At 32.3% G+C, this 26901-nt stretch overlaps 1 protein-coding gene across 1 annotated transcript; it reads right to left on the bottom strand.

Moving 5' to 3' along the window:
• Positions 1–645: 645 nt before the first annotated feature.
• On the bottom strand, positions 646–16228 carry LOC129795350 (E3 ubiquitin-protein ligase MYLIP). Its single transcript, XM_055836572.1, has 4 exons — positions 15671–16228; positions 2970–3775; positions 2679–2895; positions 646–1593 (listed from the first exon to the last, which is right to left on the bottom strand). The coding sequence occupies exons 1-4, from the start codon at positions 15758–15760 to the stop codon at positions 1153–1155; spliced, it is 1554 nt and encodes a 517-aa protein (XP_055692547.1). The 5' UTR covers positions 15761–16228; the 3' UTR covers positions 646–1152.
• Positions 16229–26901: the final 10673 nt, after the last annotated feature.

Raw genomic sequence — 26901 nt, forward strand, 5'->3', positions numbered from 1 at the left:
TAGGTTTTTCTCGCAATTTTTTCGTTTTTTTTTTGCGGATCTTTGTGATTTTTCGGTGTTTTAACGTTTTTTTTTACAGATCTTTGTGGATTTCTTTGCGATTTATCGCGCTTTTCTCGTTTTTTGGGGGTCTTTATGGATTTTTTAGCGATTTATCGCGATTTTCCCGCTTTTTGCGGATCTTTGTGGATTTCTTTCCGATTTTTCGCGATTTTCTCGTTTTTTTTACGGATCTTTGTGGATTTCTTCAAGTTTTTATGCGTTTGACATAAAAAATCTAGAATATTCAATAAATAATTCTGCGAAAAAAATTGTAAAATATTTTCAGAGGGCGGCATAGATTATTAAATTAATTATTTTTTAAAGTTTTCTGCGTTTTTCATACTTTTTGGGAATCTTATAATCAAAGATAAAATGAAAAAAAAAAACAAATTGACGTCAATTTTCTATTAAAATGATTGAAAATGATTAATTAAACTTCAAGAAATGTTCTTTTTTGTACTTGTTCTACTAAAAATTACAAAATAGTTAAAAGAAACAATCAAAATTTTAAATTTAATATAACCGACAGGAGACAAACTTAACCTCACTTTCATACAATAAAATTCTTCGAAAGAATCACAGCTAAACCAAGAAAACAATCAATTTATTTTGTAAATATAAATTTATTTCACATTTTTTTCCTCCAATTTCTCAACATAATGCATTTTATATTGAAAATACTGTAAGATTTTTCTTTTATATATATTATTATTTAGATAAAAATTGCATTGATAATTATATATTTTTCATTGATAAAACGATAAAATCTTAAAAATCAGCGAAAAAGCAGAAATTCAAGTATTTCTAAAGAAAAGGAAAATCTTTTCATTGAAGCTCTTCTAAACAAATCACTTTTATCAAATAAATATAATTTTTAATAATATAGTTTTTGTTATATTAGTAATTTCTTAGTTAATCTATCTAATAATCACATTTTTTTAAATCTGTTTTTTTTTTTCAAATCTTTTTATCAGATTTTTTTTTTTAATATAAAAGTTTTTGAATCAATGAATGCATCATCATCGTCATTTTGGACTTAATAAAGAATTTTAAGAAACTTCATAAAAAAAAGTTCTTTGCGGGTTTTTGGGCCAGAAAATGGGTGGATTCCTATTGATTTGGCCTAAGCTCTGTCGGCAGGAAGATCCTATTGATGTGGGCAATGTTTGCACGGCAAATGGGGCAGTTATCGCACTTTTCAGCGCACAACCGGCAACACGCAACATGGCCACAGGGTGAGAACATCGTATCAATGGCCTTATCCATGCAAACGCGACAGGTGAAGGCTTCCGAAATGCGATCTGACACCATCTTCTCCATTTGTCCCCGTCGAGCCTCCTCTTCGGCCACCACAGCCGTCACATCGGCCGCCATGGCACTCAGGCGACTCTCCAGATCAGCTCCAGCATCCTCAGAGCACCGAATATCCACTCCCTGGGCGTGAAGCACCCTCCGGGCATTGTCGTACACCTCCCTGCATGTCCGTTGAATATCAAACACGTATCGCTTGCCCAGTTCTGTGTCCTCCTTGAACATTGACACAAAGGTTCCCTGTTGAAGGAAAAGTCAAAAAAGTTTTTGTAGAAGTTCAAAAGATTGAAAATAAATCAAAATTCCATCAAAAGCAAGATTTTTCATGAAGTTTTTCCGTTAAAATGGATTTTTAAAACTTTTATGAGCATTCAGGGAAAATCTTATTAGAAAACTTTAAGGGGTTGTAATTATCTTTCATTTGAGCTTTAAATTTTTAAAATTGGTTCAGTAGAAGGTGAAAAAATAAATAAAAGAGCTTCAAATTAAAGGAAAGAAAACAAAATGGCGCCGGGGGCGTCCTTTTTAGTAAGATAAATTCGTTAGCTGCATGGCATACTGTGCAACGTACATCGTTGTATAATGCAAAGCTTGCTGGTTAACTCTACGAATTCATTTTCAAAGACAAATGGTAAAAACAAATGGAAATTTCTTAATATTTAGAGAATATTCATTAGAATCAAAGAATATTCGAAAGATTTTAAGAATATTCTTAAATATCTGATTCATCAATTTTTATGAATTTTCGAAATATTTTTGAATATTACCAAATCTTTCAAAAATTTTCCAATTTTCACGAATATTCTTAAATATTTGAAGAATATTCGGAATAATAAAAATAATAATCGGAATATTAAAATAATATTCGGAATAATAAAATAATATTCCAATATTTACAAAGAATAATCTTCAATCTACATTAAAATTCTTAGATATTAAGAGAATATATTTAAAAATTGAAGAATTTTCTGAATTCTAAATAGAATATTCTTTTCAAGCAGTTTAACTAATCGTTTCAATAATATTTTATTTATTTATTTAACAAAAACCATCTTTTTTTTTAAATATTCAGAATAGTTTTCTTTGGATTCCTCTTATATCTTAAAGGACGCCATCGGCGCCATTTTGTATTCTTTGCTTTTATTGTAGATTCCTTTAACCTCACTTTTTTCAAGTTCTTCCGAACCGATTTTTAAAGAATTGAAGACTCAAATTGAAGCCAATGAAATAATGCTAAAAATTCCTTATTTCTTGCATCTTTAAGATTATTTCAAAAATGTAAAAAAAATCATTTTCAAAATGGCGGGATTTTCAAAATGTTTTACCTTAAGATCACGAATAAATTGCGTCTGGACGGCACTTCCGACTGTTTCGCAGGAATAAAATGCATGCTTTTCCGTGATGGCACGATATAGCCCATGGGCTGTCCTGTGGCAGGGCATCTTCAGATCCAATTCCGTACTTGTGTGATCGTGCGAAAGGTAGCGCAACCGGAAGCTGCGTCCTTTGGATTTCACCGACTCCACAGCACTGTAGGGGATTCTACAAAAAAAATAAATCTTTTATTATAAAGGGAACTGTTCTGACCAACAAAAGAAAAAAATCCCAGAACTTACTCTTTCTTCTCAGCCCCTGGAGTGTAGATGACTAGCCCATGGGGCCCAACGGCAATGTCCATCTGCCCCTGTGTGCCAAATTCACTTTTGGGCACATGGAAAATCTCCTCGCCGTACCCCTCGAGCTTGGAGATTTCCGCCAGGAGCCAGTATTTGGCTGATTTAGCTGGGAATTTGGTGAGTTTGGCATGTTCCTTCGCCACCATGGCACAAAAATCTCGCGGGATTTGCTGAGCAGCATCCCCCTGTGGGCGAATGCTGCAGTACACCTCGTACATTTGGTTTGAATCACATTTCTTCATCTGGCACACTGTTGCTGCTTCCTGGCTACCCTCGGAGCACTTCCTCTTCGAGCCACGACGCTGTTCCTTCTCTTGCGTCCGCACAGCCACCACCGTGGGGCTCTCCCTGGCACCCTCAGGGAGAGCCCCCTTGTACTTCACTCCATCGGCTTGTGCCATCAGGGCAGCCAAGAGGGCAGCATTGGTCCAATCAGTGGCCAAGAGACGATTCTCCAGTAAATCCTGCCTTGCCTGCATATAAAAGAGATTCCTCACATTCTCCTGGAGGATTATGTGGACAGGCACCCAGAATTTAACCCTCAGCGCCAGGCTGTGGTAATTCCCATCAATGCTATGCCGTCCAAGTGGATTCCGCAAGTTAATCCACTGCCTATTGCGAGATTCTCCATCCACAGAATTGGCCAGCACCTGCCCATTGGCATCACCTGCCACAGATGAGCGACGATTGTGGACCAAAAGGCCAAAGTACTCCGTTTCGCATACAATCCCCAAATCTCTCCAAACCTACACATGATAAAAAAAAATCACAGATATTGTTAATGATTGATAACACTGATGAGATTGCAAAAACAAAATGTACTTCTTATCATTCTCTCGTAGCACAGATGAACGCAAATTTCAACGTAATTTTGATTATAGGTGAACTTTGGAAAGTTTTCATATCAATTTTTCTTTTTTGAATTATTTAGTGAACATTTTTATGGCAAATTTAACGGTTTTATGGATTAAATTGCTCTAAACTTGATGAGCAGAGCCCTCATTTTCCATAAAGTGGAGATTTCAAAAAGTTTAGACATTTTTGGGTGTTGGAGGTCGATCTTGAGTTACTTGGAGAATTTTTATAGCAAAAAAAACTTTTTAATTTGCAATAAAAAGTAAACAACAACACATTTATTTTCAATTTAGTGGTAAATTTAAAAACGGATGAAAATTATAGCAAATAGAAGCTTCTTTTAATTAAAGAATATTTTTATAGCAACCATAAGTGGGAATAATGATAAACTCTCAATTGCTATAAAACGCTGAACCTTTGAAATTTACCCCATGGGGATTTACTGGTGAAGAGAGCAACTTTTTCTGCTTGTTTTATAGCAGTTAGAAATCAATCTACATAGAATAATGCTATAAAGTAGAAGAACGATGCCACATATTATAGCATTTTGTGATTAAAAATATAATTAATAATGTTAAAATTTGTGCTTGCAATTAAGAACCTATTTTAATTTTGAAATATTTTTATAGCAAAGAAAAAGAATTGATTTTACTGATAATTTTGCTATAACATTGACGAGCAGCGCTCTTCATATGCGGCTACAATAATAACATATTGTTATTGACCTTATTATGTCTAAATTTGTGCTATAAAAATGAACAAACTAAATTCAAAACATTTTATTTTAATTATTTTGTCCAGGCCGTCAAATTAAAAAGGTTTCTTTGCTATAAAAATTCCAAAAAATACCCAATTATGGCATGAAATTTTCAATATTTTCACCCACAAAATGAAGAATCTTTTCAATTTTATAGCAACTTATTCTTCCATAGGAACTGATAAATAATTTTAATCCATTTTATAGGTTTTTTTTCGCTAAAAAGTGGCGACAGCAACAACAAAATTTCCCACTTCTCTATGATAAGAAAATATCTCATTAAAAGATAAGGTCATTACAATGCTAAACGCCACTTAAATGCAAATTAATATAAGAACTTAATTATTTTTATAGAGCATAGCGATCAAAGTCCATGTTGTAGAGTAAAAAGTTTATTTTGTACGAAATCATTAAATATTTTGCAATTCATTTTAATTTTATTTATTTACTATAAAAACTTTTTTAAGAAGCAAACAAACACCCGTTAAAGAAGTGAGTCAGATTTAATGTTCACCTGGAATTACGGACTTTTTTTAAGGTGAAAATCGTTAAAATTTTAACACATGACATACGGGAGTTTCTTTATTAAATTTTCTTAATGAGTTTTTTTTTTCAGAGAAAAAGAAACGGAAAACTTTAATTTGAAAAACAAATTAAGGGAGCAATTTTGGACAAAATAAAATATATTTTGTCTTTTGTGAAGTCTACAAAAGACATTTTATGAAGAGCAATTTTGAATAAAATATCTTTTGGGAGACTTTTGATATATTTTGTCGCCTTTTGTGACGTGTTTTTCTTTCGAGTGGAGAGTTTACAGATGGAAAAAATAAGAAGAATATAACATTCCTATAAGGTTATGTTTACGTTTGGGGCAATTGAACAATCTGAACTGAATCAATTTTTAGGGAAATTCAGAAATTCAAGTCAAACATGCGTGTAGTCTATTAGGTACCCCAAGGATGTTGGGAAGGCCAAAAAACCATCTGGCTTTTAGCTCATCAGTACGATTTTCATTACACCAAGAAAATGTTAATGGAGTCACTCTGATATGATTGTTTTACATGAATTGATTGACTCATATTTTATTGCATTAATTAGCCCTACATATTTCGTTTTTGCACATAAAAACTCGCATCGGGAACATAGGGACGAGATCTCTGACCCAAAATTCTGATTATATAGGGTTAGAACTTGTCAGCGATCTCCCAAATTTTTGCCGGAAAGACACAGAAATTCTCCATAACATTTTTGCCCAACACCGCGAAAAGGGAAAATGGACACAGCTAAATTGGCTGAATTTCATATCATACCACAAATTCCCTTTGCACGAAGCTTCACAATTAACCGAAATTGCATTAATGTCCATTGCTATTTCGAGAAACATGACCGAAAACTTCTAAAAAATGCAACGCGTAAACACCAGTTTGACAAAAGATTTTGATTTTACAAAAGCACCTCGACGAGATGCTTGTAAAACACAAAATATTTCTTGTGTAATGTATAAATTATTTTGTGCAAAATTACAATTCTCCTATAAAAATCTTTTGTGGAGACGTTCTCACAAGATTGTCAAAAGATTGACACAAAAAATCTTTTGTCTTTTGTCTAAAATTGCATTAAACGTCAAAATTTTTCAGTTTTTCAAAATATTTCACCTTTTATTGTACCTAAAATTGCAAAAATTTCTTTTGTGGAGAGATTGACAAAAGTTTTAGAGAAATATTTTGTGCAAAATTACATTTAATGTCAAAATATTTTGTATTTTCAAAATATTTTGTCTTTTATTTTGTCCAAAATTGCTCCCTAAATTTCAACTTTCATAGTTAGGAAAGGAAGATAAAATTAGTGCAGCAGTTATGTCATGACTGTCATGAACAAAAAGCCATGGGTTCGAATCCAGAGTCGAACGACTATTTTCTAATCTAATTTGTCTTTTTTTTTTCATACAAATTTCCATTTTCCTCACGAAAACTTTCATTGTCTCGAAGCTAAAGCAAAAATAAATACTTTGAATAAATGTCAAACAGATGTTTCTTTGTCTCCTCTCCTAATTTGACCCACATCTCCCCAATGAAATATTCCGTGGTTCCTCTTTGTGATTTTAATGAGAAATTTTATTATATTTTTCACCTCTTTTTCATACAACGCGACCAAACCTTATTTACTTGGTACACCCCACACTCAATTGAGAGAGAATTTATAACAAAAAAAAGCGATAAGACTTATCGTCATTTAAACAAGAAAAATGCGCGGAGGAAAAAGAGAATAAAATTAAAAAAGAAAAAAAAAGAGTCCCAAGAGATATCGAGTAAAGAAAAATAAACATTTGTTCTATCTTACAAGCCCCCTTCTCTGTTGATCCATGAAATATTTTAATAATAACAACTCAATTGCTTTTGATAGCAAATTTGTTCACATTGGATTATTTTGTAAACAAAATTTCACAGCCAACAGTCCACAAGGAGAATTTTCGCACTATATGTTATTTAAAATATTATACTATGGGGACTTTCTTGTATATACAACGTGCCCCACACACAGAGAGAGGCAATGAACTCTCTTTTTCGTGTGCTAATTATAAAGTTGTCTTAAGAAAAATATCAAGATTTCGGTGAAAATGAGGATTCTGCGAGGTTTTTGTTTGTTTGTGAGAATGGTGGAAATTGCGCGTCCCTCTTTGTGATAATAGCGCCAACATAACCTCAATGATCTACTAAATGAGTCAATTGCTTGAAAAAAAATGATCTTAGAGTTTTTCAAGAAGAAAATTGTTAGTTTTAAATATTAAACAGAGAAATATACAGCTAAGCGTCCCTCTTAGCGATTCCAGCGCCATTCTAACCTCACATTTTTAACATAATAGCAACAACTTAAAACTTCTTTTCCAACAAATAATGCGCATTTGTTATGAAGGAAATAAGTACATATAAACTTAAAAAACTCATTACGGGCATTTTATGATATATTGTCTCGTCAAAGCTAATCATAAAAGTAAACTGATAAAACATAAAACCTTCGTGCTTGCATTTCACGATTGCAAATCAATATATAAAATTTCATGTGCCAGTCTAGAAAACAATAATGTCCATAAAATGTCCATTTGTTTTCCTTGAACATCTCTTCCAACAACAATCTATGCCAATTTCCTCATTTTATTTATTTTTTTCTATTTTCGCAACTTTGCCCCCTTATGCGACTCACCATCAAGGTGTTAACCATTTTCAATTTTCAATATATTTAATCAACCGGTTTTTCTCATGCGACGTGTGCAAATAACTTTTCTTGCAAAAAAGTATTAGCATCTCACATTTTATATAGGATGTGTTAAAATAAACTTGCGAGAGAGAAGCTCTTTTTTTTTCTACCGACCAAATGAGAGACATCGAGAGAGCGAAAAAAGTCTGTCAAACAAAAAGCAAAATACATGACTATTTTACTTCTTTTACACAAAGAAGACAAAAAGACACGAGAGTCAATGAAAAAAGAAATCCTTGAACTCTAAATAGATGTATTTGATGACTTTTGCAAATAATAAATTTATGAAATGGGCGTTAAAGACGTTTTTTACATGCCTTTGTGTGCGTAAGAAACACCCAAAAAATTACTTCTTCTTGCTTCGAATGATTACAAAGCATTTAATTTTATTTTAGAGTCATAAAAAAAGGATTAAATGGTAATAAAAACTCTTAAAATTATTATTAAGACGTTACTCTTTAAACCAAAACATAGTAACCCACAGAGAATTTTCACAGAAAGGATGTTGGCGCTGCAATCGCTAAAAGGGACGCGCGTCCCATGGAAGGACGTCCATTTTTTGCCACAACAACGAAAAAGCAATAAGGAAAAAGTCCAAAATATTGAAACGTGACCAGCAAAACATGAAACTAATGAATATTTAATGCGACAGAATAAATTCAATGAAAACAAAGGTCGTCATTTTAATTCCCTCATTTGGGATTAGGTGTGGGGCTTAAAACCCCATTAAATTACTCAGTAAAATTTCCAACTGAATCCAGTGAAAAGAATTCTTTCCAAACCTTATCGTTCCTTACCCATCATGGGAAAGTACAAATCCTCATTAAGTTTAAGAAAAAAAAGAAGCAGAGAGCTAATCAGCCGACCTGTCTTAAAGGCGGGGGTGTCAAACACGAGATTCAACGAGAGATAGACAATCAGAACCTTTGAGATAACTCAGCTAGGAGATCATTGAGGATTTTTATATGTCGTACGCCTCCTTTGGGCAATGATTATGCGGCTTGTTTGTGGCTTCAGTGGCTTGTGGTCTTTGCGGTTGGTATTTTGATATTTTGCCGGCAAAACAAATCTTTTAAACAAATAGTTTAAGATAAGGGAAAGATGGTAATGAGCTTGACAGGCCTAAGGGTTTAAGACACGGCTTTAAACTGTTTTTTTTTTTGTAGGTACTAAGCTTAAGATTTAAGTTACGTAACTTAAAGCCAAATATTTGGTTTATCAGGTCAATATTTCAGGTTATTAGATTAGTCTTAATAAAATTGAGGTTAAGGATTTCTAACTGATTTCTGATTTGAATTTATGCCTCTGAAATTCATTTTTTAGGTCAGGAAATTAATTTTCCAACCAGAAATTTAATTTTCTAGGTCATAAATTTAGTTTTTTTAGATAGAAATTAAAATTTGAGGTCAAGAAGTTTATATTTTACCCAAAGAATATTCCGATTTCTAGTCTAGAAATTTAAAGAATTCAATCCAAGTACTTCAGAACTATAAAAAATCTAACTTTCTGGTCGAAAAAATTAAAACTACGTAAAAGTCGACTGTTTTGGTCTAAATTATACTAAACTTGACTGATCTGACCGACTTTATAGCAAGTTCACTAACTTTTTGATTAGAAATTTTAGAAATATGTAAAAACTGACTGATCTGAAAATAAAATTTATTTCCATCCAGAAATTTCAGAAAAATAAAACTCAGACTAACTTTCTAGCTAGAAACGTACAAAACTTCACTAATGTTTTATTGCTTACTAGTCTGAAATTTAAAAATTCTTTATTTGACTAACTTTCATTCCAAATAACTTTAAAAACTGACTGATTCCTGACTAAAAACTTAAGACATCTTTAAAATCTGATTTATTCTTAACTAGATTTATAAGCTACAACATCTGACTGATTTACAACAGAAGATTTTTGACAAAATCTGTCAGAATTCTTTTAAAATAAAAATATTCATAAATCTGCAAAATCTTATTGATTTCCTAGCTGCAAATTCCTTAAATGATCGAAATTTGTCAAATTTCTTTTCAGGAACTTCAAGAACGTCTCAAAATCTTCTAATTTCTAGTCCTGAAATTAATTATTTTGTTCTTTTTTTCAAAGTTTTTCATAATGAATCATAATTAGTTCCCTTTAAGTCACAAACTATATCCATTTAATTTTTAAATGCCTAAACATTTGGCCCTTTAAATCTATCTTAGAAAACTTAATTGGGTCCAAAGTTTGAACACCTTGACGGGCACAAAAGTGTGTCATCATGCTTTAAAATAAAATATGAGTTATCCTATATTGGTCAGATTTGGAGGATTATGCTCTTTTTCGGGGGCGATAGTGAAAGAAGTGTGTAAAAGAACTCTAAAGTGGATTAGTGGAGTAACCTCCTTTGGCTAAACGAACCCACATATGGGAAAAACCCAAACACCTCTAATAGAGATTGAGGTGAAAATCCTCGCGAAGTGATAAGTCCCTGCTTAATCCTACGCATGATACATCATAATCGCGTGAATTAGGCGTGGGAGTGACTCGTGTTTTGCACGACATTGATAATGATTTTTTTTTATTTTTAAATAAAATTTTTTTTTGATTTTTTCTTTACCTTTTAAAGAATATCAAAATTAAGGTGTTTTGTTTGCCATATTTGGGTCAATTGGATCAAAACACTTCACAACGACATTCTGCCACATCTGCCAATTGATCAATATTCACATCCGCACCTTCCACATTACACCACATATATCAACAATTTTATATAATTCAATTGAGCCAACTAGTCTGGCTGCGGCACATCAACAAATCCCTTATATCAATACCTCGTCTATCTCTCTGTCTCTATTTGGGATCTTGTCTATTACTTACTATACATAGAACTGCCGTATATATAGTAAATTGCTATATATGTTGCGTGCTATGTACAAAAGCATGCGGCTTAATGATCAAACCGCATGAAGATCCCCCCAAAAACTATTTTAGAGACTTTCTTCTCACTCCAACTTGTAGGTTTTTCCTACCAGCGATAGTTTTTGTTTAGTTCGTACTCTTTTGCAAAGCACCCCCCTTCCCATCATGCTGCGGCATGACGATCACTACATACCTACACATAAGTATGGGTAATGAAAACATTTTATAAAACAACCTCATACATTCATTTTCAACTTGAACACTCTTCCAAGTTTGTATGAAGAAATTTTGCTGTACTTTGTACTTTGGACTCGTACCGCAGCTCAAATGGACTTTGGACTCTCTCTCTCTACTCAATACAACATGCCGCTCGCATTTACTACTTTACAGACTTTTCGTCAAAAAAAAATAGTTTGAAGCCGCCAAGAGGCTCAAAAAGAATTTTTTGAGAGAAGATTTTATTGAGAATTTTCTTCAAAAAAATAAAATTTCAAAATCAATCATTTGGGGAGGCATTCATGGGTGGAACTGGAGGCACTTTTGCCACACGAATGTTTCATCACACCCAATGTATGTAATTTGCAATTTAACCAGCTGATGACTCGGACATGGCAACAGGCACGTAGTATCGTCCTTCACTACAAAAAATTACTCGTGAATTACATCAATGAGTTGAGAGATACCCAGCAGAGTGTGCTCTGTGATGCCCCCAAATTGCCCCCTTTCATCCTAATCACAAAAATTAAATTCAACACGTTCTCTGTAATCACATCAAAGCCCGCAAACAGCTGGGAACGATCCCACATTCATTGAAAGAAAATTGAAAAATTTTCTAATTTGTTTCCATTTTTCCGCGTAATTTACAGCAGAGCCTTGACTACCTATCATTGCACTTTTCCTGCATTACTAAATCGCCTCCCCACCCCTCCCGCCGCCCAAGTACAGCCTGTAATTGCAGGTTGGTTTTTGCCTTCATTTAATGAGGGGCGCCTCGATGGAAGTAGAAAGTGCAAGAAGAAAAAATCATGCCCGTGATAAATAACCTTTAGTTGACCATCTTCGATGATCACTCATTGAGCACGTGCTGATCACCACCAATACACCGTCAAGAGGTACGAGCAATGGTAAAACGCACAGCTAATGGCCAAGACAGCCCACAGTGCATGGTGATTCATAAAAATGCAGAGAAATACCGGAAGGAATTTCCTTGAGACAATTAACGGTTTTTCTTTCGGAATTTTACGATTTTTATAATTCAAAATTGATATTTTGATATGGTTTTCAGGGTTTCAAAATTTTAAATTGAAATTTAATTGCATCTTTAGTATTTAAAAAAAATAATTCAGGTTCTGAATTTAAAATTTTCAATTAGAAGTTTCAATTTGAGATCTTGATCGTTTATTTAAGACCTTTTAATTTAAAAATAAGCACCCCAATCTCACTATGAGACTTGAAATCTATAAATTAGAACCATAAAAATTTCTATTTGGGCTCTAATATACAAAATTTGAGATCCTAGACCTCCTAAACAATTTTTAGGGCACTAAAATTTAAAATTTTCAAATTGAAGTTTTAAATTCTGATATAGATTAGTTCTAGAAGACGTAAATATATTCTAAATTATCACTTTGAAAGTTAAAAATTCACAGCCTAAAAATTCTTTTGAACTTAAAATGAAAATTAGAAGGTTCTTCTAGAATTTTTATCAGGCAATATAAAATCATAGCTAAAAAAAAATTCCTAAATATTTTTCTTTAAGATTTGAATTTTACAATTCATAGCAAAATCTTCAATTTTAGATTTTAAAATGAAGACCCTAAACATTTTTATTTAACTGTAAAACTTCAAATTCGAACATTAAACGTTTTCTAAAGACTCAAAAAATTGAAATTGTGATCCTGGACAAAAATTGAAACGACTATTAGAATTTTTAAAGGGCTTTCCTGAACTTTTTTATTTAAATCATTTTTAATCTATAATTCAGAACTTTCTAATTCTAATACTTATAATTTTATAATTTCTATGTTTCTTGCCCTTAATTCTTTCTCTAAAAAGAATTCGCCTTATTTTCTGACTTCAATTGATGACTTACTTCATTAAAATTATAATTATTTTATATTAAAACTTAAGGATAGATTTAAGCAATTTACTTTAAACAATTAAGATATTTTCGATAAATCTCAAGAGAATTGGCGCTGTAATCGCCTAAGGGGACGCTACTGCCCAAAGAACACGTTCAAAATGGCGGAATTTGCCGCGAATTTACCTTCAAAATGACTCTTTCTTCATGATTTAATCAATCTCAATAGAAACCTTGTGAAAATAATTAAACCTTCCTCGGTTAATTACAAAATCTGCGACTCCTTGCCAAAGAGCCAACGTGCTGTGAAACCGCTAAAAACTCGCACCCAAATACATTCACACGATGGCAGCAAAAGCGGGCATAACTCTAAATTGGTCATCGTTGGTTTGTATTTCACAAAGGATGCCTCAATAGAGTGCCTCCGTGTGTAGAACATACTACACATGTAATACACAAAAGAGTGAAAAGAGGCGAAAATTATTAAATAAAAAAAATCCACCATCAAGTGGAGTTATCTATTTGTGGGTTGTTTCTTTTTAATGCCCAAAAAACTACGCATCAGAAGATGTTGAGAAAAAAAGGCATATGAAAAAATATTCCAAGGACAGTGTTTCAAGCATGGAGACTTTGCAAACATAAATCCGCACCTCTCTTTGTTTGATTTTTCAAGCAACATACATTAGTTTTATATTTTCCTGTGTGTTAGATACGTATAAGAAACTGGATGAATTTCCAGTGGCATTTATAATTTAATTTAATTTAATTGTTTAAAGAAGTTTAAAGATGTTAGTTAACGGAAAAAAAGTTCATCTAATTGCCCATAAATATTGCATCATCAATAAAAATAGCTAAATGCTTTGGGAAACTTTTAAAAATAGCTCTAAGGTAGTTAATATATAAATTCGAGCTATTAAATGCTGTTTTATGTGGATTGTATGTATATCAAAGTTTTCAACTCAATTCACTCTCTCGCCCAGCAGCGTGCGATCAATTTAAGATAAAATGCAACATATTGCCACGATACGTTCACGTGATTGATTGCATGGTCATTGCCAATGAATAAGGAATCACAAATTCTATCCATAATTTAATCGTGCAAGATAGCTATTTAGAGAAGATGAGAAAAAATTACTTTTAAAGGTAAAAAGGAGAAAAATATGTTAATTGGACCCTCTATACGTGGTTCACATTTCAAAATGGTAATACAAGATGTCGCTATTTATTATTTTCCTGCTTTCCCGCAGAGCTGCATTCCACCTGTTTTTTTTCTCTCTTTATTCCTCATTTTAATGAATTTCTTTTTAAAGAAGAAATTTCTCTATATGCATGATGTAATCATTTGTTAGTAAAAGAATTAAAAATTAGCAAATGATTGCCGTCAATAGATGGCGGAAGTTGACTAATTAGTCCTTTGAGTGATGTCATTGAGGCAAATAAGGAAGTATTTGCTGCAACCCGGCTGACAAGGATTGATGGTCCTAACCACTTACTAAATTACTACTAAAAGGATTTTTGTGGTAAGAATCCCTCCAGCGCCCTCTTTTATTGTTATAAAATACCAAAAAGGATTTATTTTCAATTTTTTTCAAAGGAAAAATAAAAATTTTCAATTGTTAGAAGATTTGACATTTAAAATATTCTAACATTTGACATTTATAATTTTGACGCATTTCACAGCTTCTACTATTACTTAATCCAACGAATAACATTTTTAACTTATTACCTACTATTTGATATTTATTATTGTTTCTTCCTTTTAAGTTTTTTTCTTTAGGACTGAATGTTTTCATGTTTTACTTCCTTGATATTCTAACGTTCCTTAAAATCTTAACGTTTTTCTATTTATGAATGCCATCGTTAAAATTTTTAGCATTTTAACGAAGGATATTAATTACATTTCAAGTGTTTGACAACCTCAATATTCTATCGTTTGACATTTCAGTTGCTCTAACGATTGACATCTTTATTTGTCAAATTATACACGTCTTTGGTATTCAAACGTCTGATAACTTTAACATTCTAACGTTTAACATCTTAGGTTTTCTGACCTTTGAAAATTTTGACACTCAAACAATTGACAACTGTACCTACTATTCAATTTTTTGACAATTTCAACAATCTTACGTTTGACATTTAAAATATTCTAACGTTTGACATCTTTATCGTTTTAACTCGATTAAATGGAAAATTTCCCGAGGAATAAAACACTCAAAGTTCTCATTAATATCTTCACACCTTTGTCAAAAAGTCTCCCTTTAATCACATTGACATAGTTTACAAACAAATCTGAGTCACTAAACCATTTAAAAAAAAACATTCAACCCGGCTGCCAAATATCTTTCAAAAAAATTCTAGGATCGTTAAAACATTTTAGGCACGTTAGAAGAAGAAAAAAACTCCTCACAGGTGAGCGTGAAAAATTTTCTACGCTCAATCAGCAGCTGAACTTCCGCAAATAGAAAATGTAATTAAACACAATTTCCCCAACACGTGTAATTTTATGTAATTTTCCTCAATGTAAGTCTCTTTACTTTTCCTATCTTTCCCAGTTAAATGAGAAATGTCTAAATATAGATTATTTGAATGAAAAACAAAGAAAACTTTGTCATAAAAGTTTTTTATTAGTGTTTGGAGAAAAAATGTCAAAAGTAAAAACGAACCTGTCATCCAGGTTGTTTGTGCGTTTTGTTGTTGATTTTGCGCTCAAAATGTACACACATGATATGTAAATTTAATGTACGAAAAGATTGCAAATTAAAACAGTTGGAAATTGTTTTTGTTTCTCATTTCTTTACCTTTTCAAGACACTCCTGTGCTATTGCCTTCTGATCGATGTCAACACACAGTGTTGTTGTACCATTTGGTGTATTCACGAGAATCTTCATCTTTTCTTATTCCTTATTTTTTTGTTCAAAGTTGTTTTTTCTTCTCAAAACTCCGCGAAATTCGCAAATTTTGTTTTTTTTTAGGTTAAAAAAAAAGTTTGAGAACAAAAAAACCCGCCAAGTCTCTAAAAGTTTATTACAAAACACTTTTTTATCATTCTTTCCGGTTTCTTTGTCTCGGCGATTTTTTTTTCAGTCCTCTTCTCGGTCTTTTCTCAAAACTCTTTCACACCAAAAATAATCGTTCACTTTCTCCCCGAACACACAGAGGGTCGCGGATAATTGGTTAAAAGAAAATTCAACCAACACAAGAAGGTTGTCCTTGTCCTCAAGACAAAATTGCAAGTCAATTTTGGACTTGAAGTTGTTTTTTAAAGAAGGTTTTTGATGTGTTTTTAAATGTTTTTTTCTTTTCTTTCTCACACGTCTGGTCCCATTGAGAGACACAACTAAAGTGATGGTGGAACTGACAACATCCACTCACGGGGCCGCTCTTAATATGCCAAAATGAGATTTACAAGAAAAATTAGTACGCGTACCCACCGCTATTGGTAGTTAATCCGCGAACCATTTTCTCGCACACCTTGCCCACTGGGTGAGTCAGAGTGTGCGCACTGGGTTGAGTTAAAAAAAGTTCGTGCATTGGGTACAGCCGGGAGATGCCGCTTGGTTTGAATTTGAATTTGAACAAATGTAACAGTTTAACGGCCAATAAAAAATTTAAAAAAAAATCCTCACGATAATTTTCTCCTCTTTCTTCTTAACAAAAATTTTTAATAAATTATATACCTATTTATGTGCATAATGAACGCATACATACATATGGTGGTAATGTGTAGCTTTTAAAAAAAATTCGCCATTTCGCAATAATCGTATGATATTTTTCCCCTTCACGTATCGCAGCTTTGTTTTTTTGTACACATTTTCAGCAGTCAGATGACCAAAGATTCACCAATCCACGAGCAAAGAGGTGATCATGTGAAAGACATAGCATCATGTGGGACAGTCAAATTAAAATTGACCATTCAGGGAGGCCGAAAAATTCATCAACAAAAAAAAAGAAACAACATTTCATTCTTTTTCCATTGTCTCGTGAGATAAAAAAAGAAATATTTGGGGGTGAATTTAATTAAACAGTCTCACAGATTTTTATTGATTCATATTTCTTTTTTTTTTTTAATAAAATTTGGAAGTTGCGTAGTTTCTCGTAGTTTGATAAGCAAGAACAAAAAAAAATAAAAGTGGTAAAGATGAGAAATCTAATCAGAATTTCAATTTTGAGATAATTCTTAAGAGCCAAGGACTGCCTAAACAATGTAAACCAGCTCAAAAAATCATTTCTTTTGATAGAGAAGATTATTTAAAATTTAATTTCGCTAATTAAGAGATTCAAAAGAATCAGCAACAACCTCAAGACCGACATAACCACTATTTGAACTGTTTTACGACTTTTATTATTTTTTCTTTAACGATTAGTCTCTTTTAGGAATATTTTGCAATATTTTACAGCGCTGAATTGCCAAAAATGTATTAAATTTTGTTAAATATTAACTAATTAAATAAAATCTAGGGTAGATTCTGATATAAATATTTTCTTTTCTTGCAATTCGTCAGTTAAAGATTTTTACATTTTATTTCTCGCTTTAATCGCACTTTTGAAGGAAAAGTCAATCATAACGCGTCCAGTTATAAGAGTTGGTGTCCCACAACGTGTAGAAGTTTGTTTATGCGTTGTAATGCGATTTGTGAACAGAATTAGTAGGCAAAGTTGATTTTTTTTTGTGAAATTCAGTAATTTGATGCATAAAAATGGTCATATCTCAGGTTCTATAACACCTACAGAAACTTCTTGAGTAGTTATGGAAAGGTCTTAAAATAAGCTAGAATATGGAATAAATTTTGATACTTTTGAAGGTCACCTCTAGAACACAAAATGGGGGTTTTTTGTTTTACCAAAACAGTTTTTCGCATTTTTCGTCCTCAAGAAATAGTTCTAGAGGTTTCTGATGTTCTAGAAAATTGTAGAGTTTTGCAAAACCTTTAATTTGATACCAAGTTGAACAAAATCGATTAAGCAGTTCAAGAGATATGATTCTTAGAATTTTTCAAATGGCTATATCTTCTAAACGGCGACATAGATTTTCTTCATTTTTGGACTGGTGAAATATATTGAGTCAGGCTATAACATATCAAAATTTAAAGGAAATCTATAACAGATGTTCGGAGATATTGCCCCTTAAAGTTAGGCAATTTTTGTTTTTGATTTTAGCGCCTCTTGCGGATGTTTTTGGAACTTGGAATGTTCTAGACAGTTGTAGGGCTTCTTGAAACCTTTCATTTGATACCAAGATGATTAAAATCGGTCAAGCCGTTCTCGAGTTATATCGAAAAAACACTTTTTGCTTTAGGTCGCCATATTTGCTAAACAGCTTGACCGATTTTCAAGTATAAATTATTGATGAAAACGTCTCACTGAGCACTACAAGATACTAAAATTTCAGACCTCTAGCTATAAGGGAACTGATTGATTGTATATCAAAATGGCGGACGGCGGCCATCTTAAATTTTGAAAATGCGAAAAAATGAAATTTTACACCCATATTTCTATAGAAAACTTCAAACCCGAAGTCTCTATCTAATACCGTTCTCGAGCTATAAGGCAAAGTTTAGAGTCCCGGACGGCAGGCCGGACGGCAGGCCGGAAGGCAGGCCGGCCGATTCAAAAATTTTCCACCACCATTTTTGGAATGTGGGTTGTCTAAAACGTGCTCATACCAAGTTTGAGCCCGATCTGAGGTGGTCGGTTTTTCCGACGATTACAATACTTTGTGTTGGCCACGAAGTGGAACACCAACTAATTATGTTTCCAAAAATCTTAAAGATCTTTCTGGCTCTTTTGACTTTTTTCTGGAACAACAAATTCTTCGTTTGACCGACAATAAAATGATTTTAAAACATTAACTATGTCAAAATCTTCCAGAAACTTTTAAGTTAAAAAAGAAAAGAAAAGATTTTTTATCAGAATTGACCCCTTTGACTATTCAGGTTAAATGGACCGAATTTTACGTTAGAACCCATGTGGAATAAATTGCTGTGAACGAGTTGCGATAATTAAGGAAATTCTGTATATTTTTGTATGTATTTAATTTCAACAATTTAATGCTTTCTGAAACTTATGCAACATATTTTTCTAATCTATGAAAATTTCCAAGTCGTTAAATCGTCGTAAAATTGAACAGAAAGTTTTCATTTTTATTTTAAGTCATTAAGTACCTACCTACCTATTTTTTGTGATCATTTTTGCACTCAACTTTGCAATATTTTCTTGTATATAATAAGGATAATTTTAGAAAATAAATAGAACCATTGCAAGTGCAAGTTGGGATGAATTTAATGATATGAAATAAATTTTAAATAAGTCCATCATCTCCCTAGAAATTAAGGAAGAATCTCGTAGAGAATTTTCCTAAAAAGAATTTTTATTGCTTTCGAACTTTTTCCTATGAATGTGTAAAAAAAGATTTCTCGAGCATTTATTGAACCATTTGGCAATAAGGAATAAAAACCGAACAGAATAATATCTTGCAAGCATTAAAGAATTTTTTCCACTGATTTTCGTAAAAAATATAATTAATTGAGTTCTCAAAAAAAAAATTAAAATCATTTACTCAAACAAATCTGAATATTTTCTCCTTTGAATCAATTTCTTAAATTAATTAATTTGCATGACAAATTAATAAAGTCCGGCATTTCATAATCTATCTCTCCCCCCTCTCCCACATAATTCACATTCACGTGGAATTTGTACTTAATATTTTTCTTTTTTTTATATTACGTGCTTTTTAGCTGATATTTTATTTTTTTGTTAATTATTTTCCCGCCCCAGTCGATTACTTCGCATATTTGCAGTAATTGCCGTGTAAATGAATTAATATCAACACATAGAAATTCTCCTTAGTGCTGAGTTTTGTCTGAAAGCGCACACGCCTGAATGTTTGGGGTCGCGGTGATATTTATGATTTTCTTTTTTTTTTGCAGAATTAGCACATCAAATCACATAATTGAGCAATTGGGAGCAAAGACCTTTCAAATGCATCTAAGATAATTAATAAAAAAAAATCTAGTTAGGCTACATTTCAAAGGCTTTTGCAAAATTTTCAGAGCTTCAAATTTGTTAATTGAGAATGAAATTATTGCAAAAATTAAATTTCTTATTATCTCCAATTTTTATTTAATAAAATAAAATACTTTTTCAATTGGACTAGTTGAGAGTTTGATGCACAAATCCGTCCAGAGCTTGCTCGACAACAGCGCCAAATAGCTTTAGGTGGGGAATTTTAAATATCTTATACACTGTAAGCATATGCTGCATTATATAGAGATGAGTCCGAAGAGTATAAGCCTAACTAAAGTAAAAAGAAAAACGTCTTTTCCCTTAAACCTTTCAAAAAATTTACTCAAAACTTTTAAAGTAAATCTTAAACAATGTAAAACTTTGCTGAAATTTTCATTACAAAAAAAATTAAATTTCAATTTTGGACATTAAACAGAGAAAGAGCGAGAAGGGGAAACCACGTTTTCGAGGTTCCCAACTCTCGTGGATTACCTCCACGTGACATTCACGTTCACTTTTCATCGGACAGGTGTAAATGGGAAATAATAGTACGCGATCCGCTACTTGAACAGCCGATACAGCAACAAGAAACGTTTTAAAAAAAAAAGTGTTAAGAGCGATGCTGCGAAGGCATGCCGGCCCCATGGCTACTACACACATCTACGCGGTCTAGACACATCTGAGAGCATAGAAAGCGCGGCATGTAGGAGTGCAGAGTGAGTGAGATAGAAAAAACTAATAACAACGATAAGACATTTATATAAATAACAGAGCCATGTGGTTAGTTACTGTTGCGATGACTAACCCAACAAGCATGGCCAGAAGAATGGCGCGAAAATCAATCAAAAGAAAACGATCACGCGGCACACCCACCTGATGGTGCAATAAGTTAAAATTATTGCCAAAAATGTAGGTTTTAAACTGTGAAATGAGAAAATGAATAAAATTCATAATTTAGATAACAAATTCAGTGGCCCCTTTTTATCTTTCGTCAACGCGAGAACACGATGCAGAACGACTAAAGCGAGCCATTGACCAAATTTAGCTTGCCAAATTGAACCGCCACACAAATTGCCATCCAGGAAGACATTTCGGTCAATCTTGGAATTATTAAATCAATTTTATCATATCAGGCACGTATTTCGTGCGCGGGGGAAAAGTGGGGATGGGTAATTAGATACTTCCTCCTCCCCCACCTCCTCCTCCTCTTTCGCTTCTCTACAATTTCTCTATAATTTTTTTTCTATTTGTGAAGCTATTTATCTTTTATTTGAACATACAAAAACTGTTACAAATTATATGAAAATTATTCAATTTTAGAAAAGAAGAATAAAACAAGAAAAATTTTTAACTTGACCATGGAAAATCTAACTTTCTAACAAGAAAAAAAAAAGAAAAATACGGAATTGTGCAATACCAAAACAAAGAAGAAGATTGCAGACAAAACTGGAAAAGATTTCTAATTTGATTGATAAAATTCTGACGCAAATTCTCCGTGATTGAGCATTAAAATTTTTTCTGACGTCCATTTGATTACCCCCAGGGCAAAAATTGTCTAATATAAAAAATAATCATTTAACATTTTTATTTATTTTATGGACAGAATATTGTTTTATAGACAGAAGAAGAGGAGAAGTGAAGAAGAAGAAAAAAATGAATTTCTTTTGATAGTGGTGTCCCCAAGTTTAGGTTGATGAATTGATTGTGCCCAATAAAATCTCTCACATGATCTTTTGTACTCATCCACTTGCCGTCCACATGGGCACACACAGAGCTCAAGTACCGCGGAAGAGGGGGTGGTAGGTGGGCAAAAGTCATTCATAAAAAAATGAGAAACTTTGCTACCTTCATTGGGATACTCCGAACAAGAGCAAAGACCTTCTCTCAAGCACACACAATAGTAGATTGAATATAAAACTTTGGGAATATTCTTAGGGAAATTTAGGGCTTTTCTTGGGTGAAATTTTCCGGAAAACATTAATTTGGGCTTTATGAAAATTTTCCAATCTATTTTTAAGGAAAAATTTGGAAATTTTTATAAAAAATTTTTACATATTAAATGAAAATTTGCGTGATAGAGTATAGAGCTAAAAAAAGCTTGAAAATTTGAGTTTGAAAAAAAATCAAGATTTGGTATTCTGGAATCTTGGAATTTTCTTGATTTTTTGGGATTCCTGAGATAATTTAATTTTTTGATTTCTTATGACAAAATGGACAAATAAAAAATTATAAAAGTTAAGATTTTTCAAAAAAAAGAACGCAAAAATTCAATTGGTGGGTTTCTTAAAGATCGGATTTTTAGTCTGAAGCTCGGTTAACTAAATTTTATTAAAGGTCGACGTTTCGAACTATTTAAGTCCTTCTTCAGGGCATTCAATGGACAAATTAATCACGTCAAAAAATAATAACAAATCACTGAATTTACAACACGACAATATGAAAATTCAATTGAAATTTGACATAAATCGAAGATAAAATCAATAATAATAATAATAATAAAAAAAAAAAGTAAATTAAGGTTAGTTTCAATAAATAAAAGCCCTAGAATCCGTTTCTTGAAATCTTTTATTTAAGCCAAATGTCAAAGCAAATGACAGTAGCAATTTTGAAAATAACCTCTCGGTTTAAAAATTTCCGTTATCTTGGATTTTTTTTTAGATTTTCTTGATCGTAGAATACAACCCATTATCTACTTTTTTCTTTAAAAAATCAGAATATAGATTGATTGAGGACTAATAAGGCTTCTTATGGGACAATTTAGTATTTTCTTAACATTTCGGTCCTACTTTTAACCTTCATCAGGCTGAATACTAGAGGAAAATGTAACGAAAAATATTCAAAAACCTGTATAAAGAATTTTCCGAATTTCTTTTAAAAAAAATCAATCTTTATGAGATTTATGATGAGAAACCCCGAAGAAATAAGAATCTATCAAATGGGATTTTTAGATAATCTCCCTGAATTTCTATTGATGTCATCAAACTCTCAATTTACTCGGGGTTTACGCAGGTGTGAACTCTACCCATTGGACTTATATTTATTGACTAAATTTACATAAAATGACTGCAAGTGTTGAATTCATGGAAACTCCAACACTTTAACTTGCTCAAAGACTCTCCGCAATTTTGTCGTAAATTCTTTGGGGGTTTCCCACCCACTTCTTCATAATGTTTCAGGTTATTTCTGTTTGATTACAAAGAAATCCTCCCGGTTTTCAATTGAGAGATTAATTTTATATATAGAGTAGATGGCTGATTTGGGGATTTTCCAGAACAATTTTCAATTAAGAAATTATATAGGAAAGACCAGAAGAGATTTAACATTTAATATGAGTTACCTCAGTGCGTGTTGAAGAGAAATATTTCATTCCAATAAGGATTTTTTCATTGAAAATTCTTATTTTAAAGTTTTTTTTCCCCAAAATCTAACCAAAACGAACAAAACCTTTCTTAATTAATTTTTTAAAGACCATTTAAAGCATTTTAAATTAACAGTAGGGGAGAGCGGGGTTAAAAAAGTCACTTAAGGGTTTAGAAAAAGCTCAAAATATCATATTTCCCAAATGCATAAAGCGAAATGTTTAGCTCATTTCTTTAGGAAATTTACTGCCCTACAACTCTTTCTCAGATCATTTTGTTCTATCTAGCTAGGAAATATGATATTTTAGGCTTTTTCCAAACCCTTAAATGACTTTATTAGCCCCGCCCTCCCCTATTAAAGTTTTAATTGCCTTATAGTTGGTATAATCGGTTAAAACGCAATGCTATAGTCTTACAGATCAAAGAATCGAGTCCCATTAAAAGCATTTTTTTTACACCTCCTTCTGACTTTTAAATTAGAGATAATGCCTTAAAATGCTTCAATAATCGGTTGTAAAGCAACTAAATGAGCCGCCAGGTGGTAAATAATATAGAAATCTCGATGTGATGAGTAAAGTCGCGTATTTTTATCGGTCAACGTGATCATGGTGGGGTGGTTAAAGTATTTCTGCGGTCGCATGTGACAGAAGTAGGGCGTAATGGAAGAGAGAGATAAATTGACAAGAAAAAAATGTAATTTCTTTGCCCCACGTATCGTTTCAATATCACATAAAAATTCCTCAAATATTTGCCCCGATTGATCTTTCCTATCAGGATGATTTTGACCAATTTGTGTTGGTGCGATGACTAAACACCCTTAGAGGCTTGAATCATCTTTTATAATGTTGGCTCCAGCAAAAAAAAAATTGGCGTCAGTCTTTCCCTTGAATTTCGTGCAAAATCGCAACTAATGGAAAGGAAGAGAAGCCCCCACAGGCCGGCCGGTTTATTTGTAATTTGTGTGTCTATACAAGCTAATTCATTAAGAATTTCACAATGAGGTGGATCATTTACCCCACACACACGTTTCATGACGTTGACGCGACGACGTCGACGATGATTTACTATTAAAACACGGAGTAATGTGTGGTGCGATGGTTATCGGGCATACATAAAAATCACTATTTGCTTTCAAAGTTATGAATGGATTTTATGTGTGAGCGCCGACCGTCAGGCCTTTCCATCATCTTTCACAAAATGACGAAATAGCCGATCAGTATGTCGTGAGTGAATTGGCATTTCTTCTCCATCAACCATTCGCATGTTCTGCGAAAAAAATTGTTACAGAGGCATTTTATGGGAATTAGCCGAAAGAGTCAATAAATTACATAGAGAGAGATACCCCCAGGAAATGGTTCAAAGTCCAACACGATGGGACCAAAATCGGCGAGAGAAGAATTTTAAGTGAAGAACTTCTTTTAAAGAAGTTGCTGATGATTCACCTGATTTTCTCACTAAAGCACCTGCATTTTAGTACCATGTCTTGTGATTCAAATGTGCGTAAGCATCGTGCCTCTCATAAAATACTTTATTGTATATCGTCTTATCTCGAATTTACACACCCCTTTTGTTCTAAAGGAGTGAAAGAATAAAAATATTTTCTATTAGTATTAATAGAAGATTAGTTTATAATTAGATGAAGTTTCTATGCACAGAATCTGTGATATTTTATACTTGATTTTTTATGGGTGTTCTATAAGCAAATGAAAATGAATTGGAAAGCCTTTAAGGCTTTTCTCGAATATTTTTCTCTCTTTATTGTACGAGAAGTTTTTTTATATTCCCTTTGCCATCCGATCTTATATATTTCCCACAAAATGCTTCATTTTCCCCACATTTCCGTTTTCACCATTCAAATTCACCATCTTTCCTATCCTGCTTAAGATGGGCGCCAAATTCAAACTAATTTGGCTAAAATCAATTTATTTAACTCCCTTAACCCTTCCTCTTCCCAATACTGAAGAACATTATAAAAGGAATCGAATTCTTCACTTTAGAAGAATTTTATAGAGGAAAATTAATGAAAAATCTCTATAAATCTTCTCTAATAATTAACTCTTCCTCGTGATCTCTTATCATTTTTATTTTGATAATTTTGTAGGAGAATTGAGTGAAAGCTGTGATAACCTTGAGTGACTAATCATATACTATAACATCATCATTCGCAAAATAGAAATATGTTTGTCATGCTTTCATAAGTGCATCAATGAAGAGCTATTCGAAAGGGTTAATCAATCAGTTTTCTTTGCTCATTTAATACTATTTAAGGAATTGTCTGGATTTTTATCAGGAAAAATTTTAGTTTCTTTGGAAATTTAGTTCAAATGAAAAGAAATAAATTAGAGGAGTTATTACAAAAAAATCAGTGAAAATAACCAAAGTGAATCAATCATACAGAATAATAGAAGAGTAAAAACATACATAAAAATAAAATAAATCCTTTAGGAAAATTAAAATCATGTTAAAAAAAAGTTTAAAAAGTTATTAAAAAAAGAGAAGTTAATTTTTAATTTTAATATTTTACGGCCGTGAACTTCATGTCCATAGAGCCGAGAAGTTAATTAATTTGAATCACTTAAAATGATAAAATTCATTCAGAAAAAGCTTCGAAATTAAGCATTTAAAATAGGTAACGAAAATTATTCATTTAAATAAACTAAAATTAGCCATAAAAATTAGCCAAAAAAAAAAAAACAATTGAAATGAATCAATAAAAAAGAATAAAATATTCAAATAAATAAATAAATCAGAAGCATTTACTCAAGTTCTTTTGCAAAAAATTATTTAAATTGAACGATTGAATGAATAAAGGAATGAATTTTATAGAAAAACTAAAGAAAAATGTAATCTAAAATCAATTTTTCTGTCCTTTTAATTTTTTTTGGCATAGATTGGCTTTTAAACGTTTTTTATGGAAAGAAAATATCGTCCAGGCAATCATTTAATTTTCTAACTATTTCTCTCATTTTTCGCTTCTTAACTTTTCAACAAAATCGTTAAAAAATAATTCAAACTAACAGTTCTGTTTACATACTTCTCTTTAGGTCAACACCACTCATTTGCTTGTGCGTCGATTGAGGAATTTCCATGAAAAATCACGTATTTTCCACAATTATAATTTGCATAAAATCTATTTAAAAACTGCATTAATTTCTCCGTAAACTGCGCGTGGGAAATTTCGCGACAATTGTCTGCGGGGGATAAAATCCAATTTATCAGCTTGTGGAATTTCATCATGATATTGGGTCATGGTCAAACTCAGCCGACAGAGAAATCACCGAGTGAAGTTCAAAAGTTTTTTTTCCCTTCTCTCTCATTCCAAAAAAATGATATTTTATTGGAAAATTTTTGTATCATGTATCCAACCACCCTGTTTCACATCCTATTGCCGTGTGATTTATTGAATTAAATAAAGAAAAAATTATATATTTTAAGCTGTTTGACTTTCTTGGCTTTGTTTTTAAAGATGAAAAAAGAGGCGATAAGAGGAATTTTAAGTGCGACAAAAAGGCTTTTCTTGGCCTATCTTCGAGAGCTTATTTTACTCTATAAACTTTGGATTAAGACACGGAGATAGGGCCGAGAGAGAGAGTGAGGGGACCGCACGAGCCTCCCAATAAATCACATTTGCTCAAAATCACGATCACAACACGCGATCACATCACACA

The sequence above is a fragment of the Lutzomyia longipalpis genome, chromosome 4 (genome assembly GCF_024334085.1).
Source record: "Lutzomyia longipalpis isolate SR_M1_2022 chromosome 4, ASM2433408v1".
Taxonomy (NCBI): domain Eukaryota; kingdom Metazoa; phylum Arthropoda; class Insecta; order Diptera; family Psychodidae; genus Lutzomyia; species Lutzomyia longipalpis.

Coding starts and splice junctions, on each gene's coding strand:
- LOC129795350 (XM_055836572.1), bottom strand. CDS start 15,760: ATGAAGATTCTCGTGAATACACCAAATGGTACAACAACACTGTGTGTT. Junction 3,776..15,670: donor CACAGGAGTGTCTTGAAAAG/GTAAAGAAATGA, acceptor TATCATGTGTAG/GTTTGGAGAGATTTGGGGAT. Junction 1,594..2,678: donor AATTTATTCGTGATCTTAAG/GTAAAACATTTT, acceptor TTCCTTCAACAG/GGAACCTTTGTGTCAATGTT.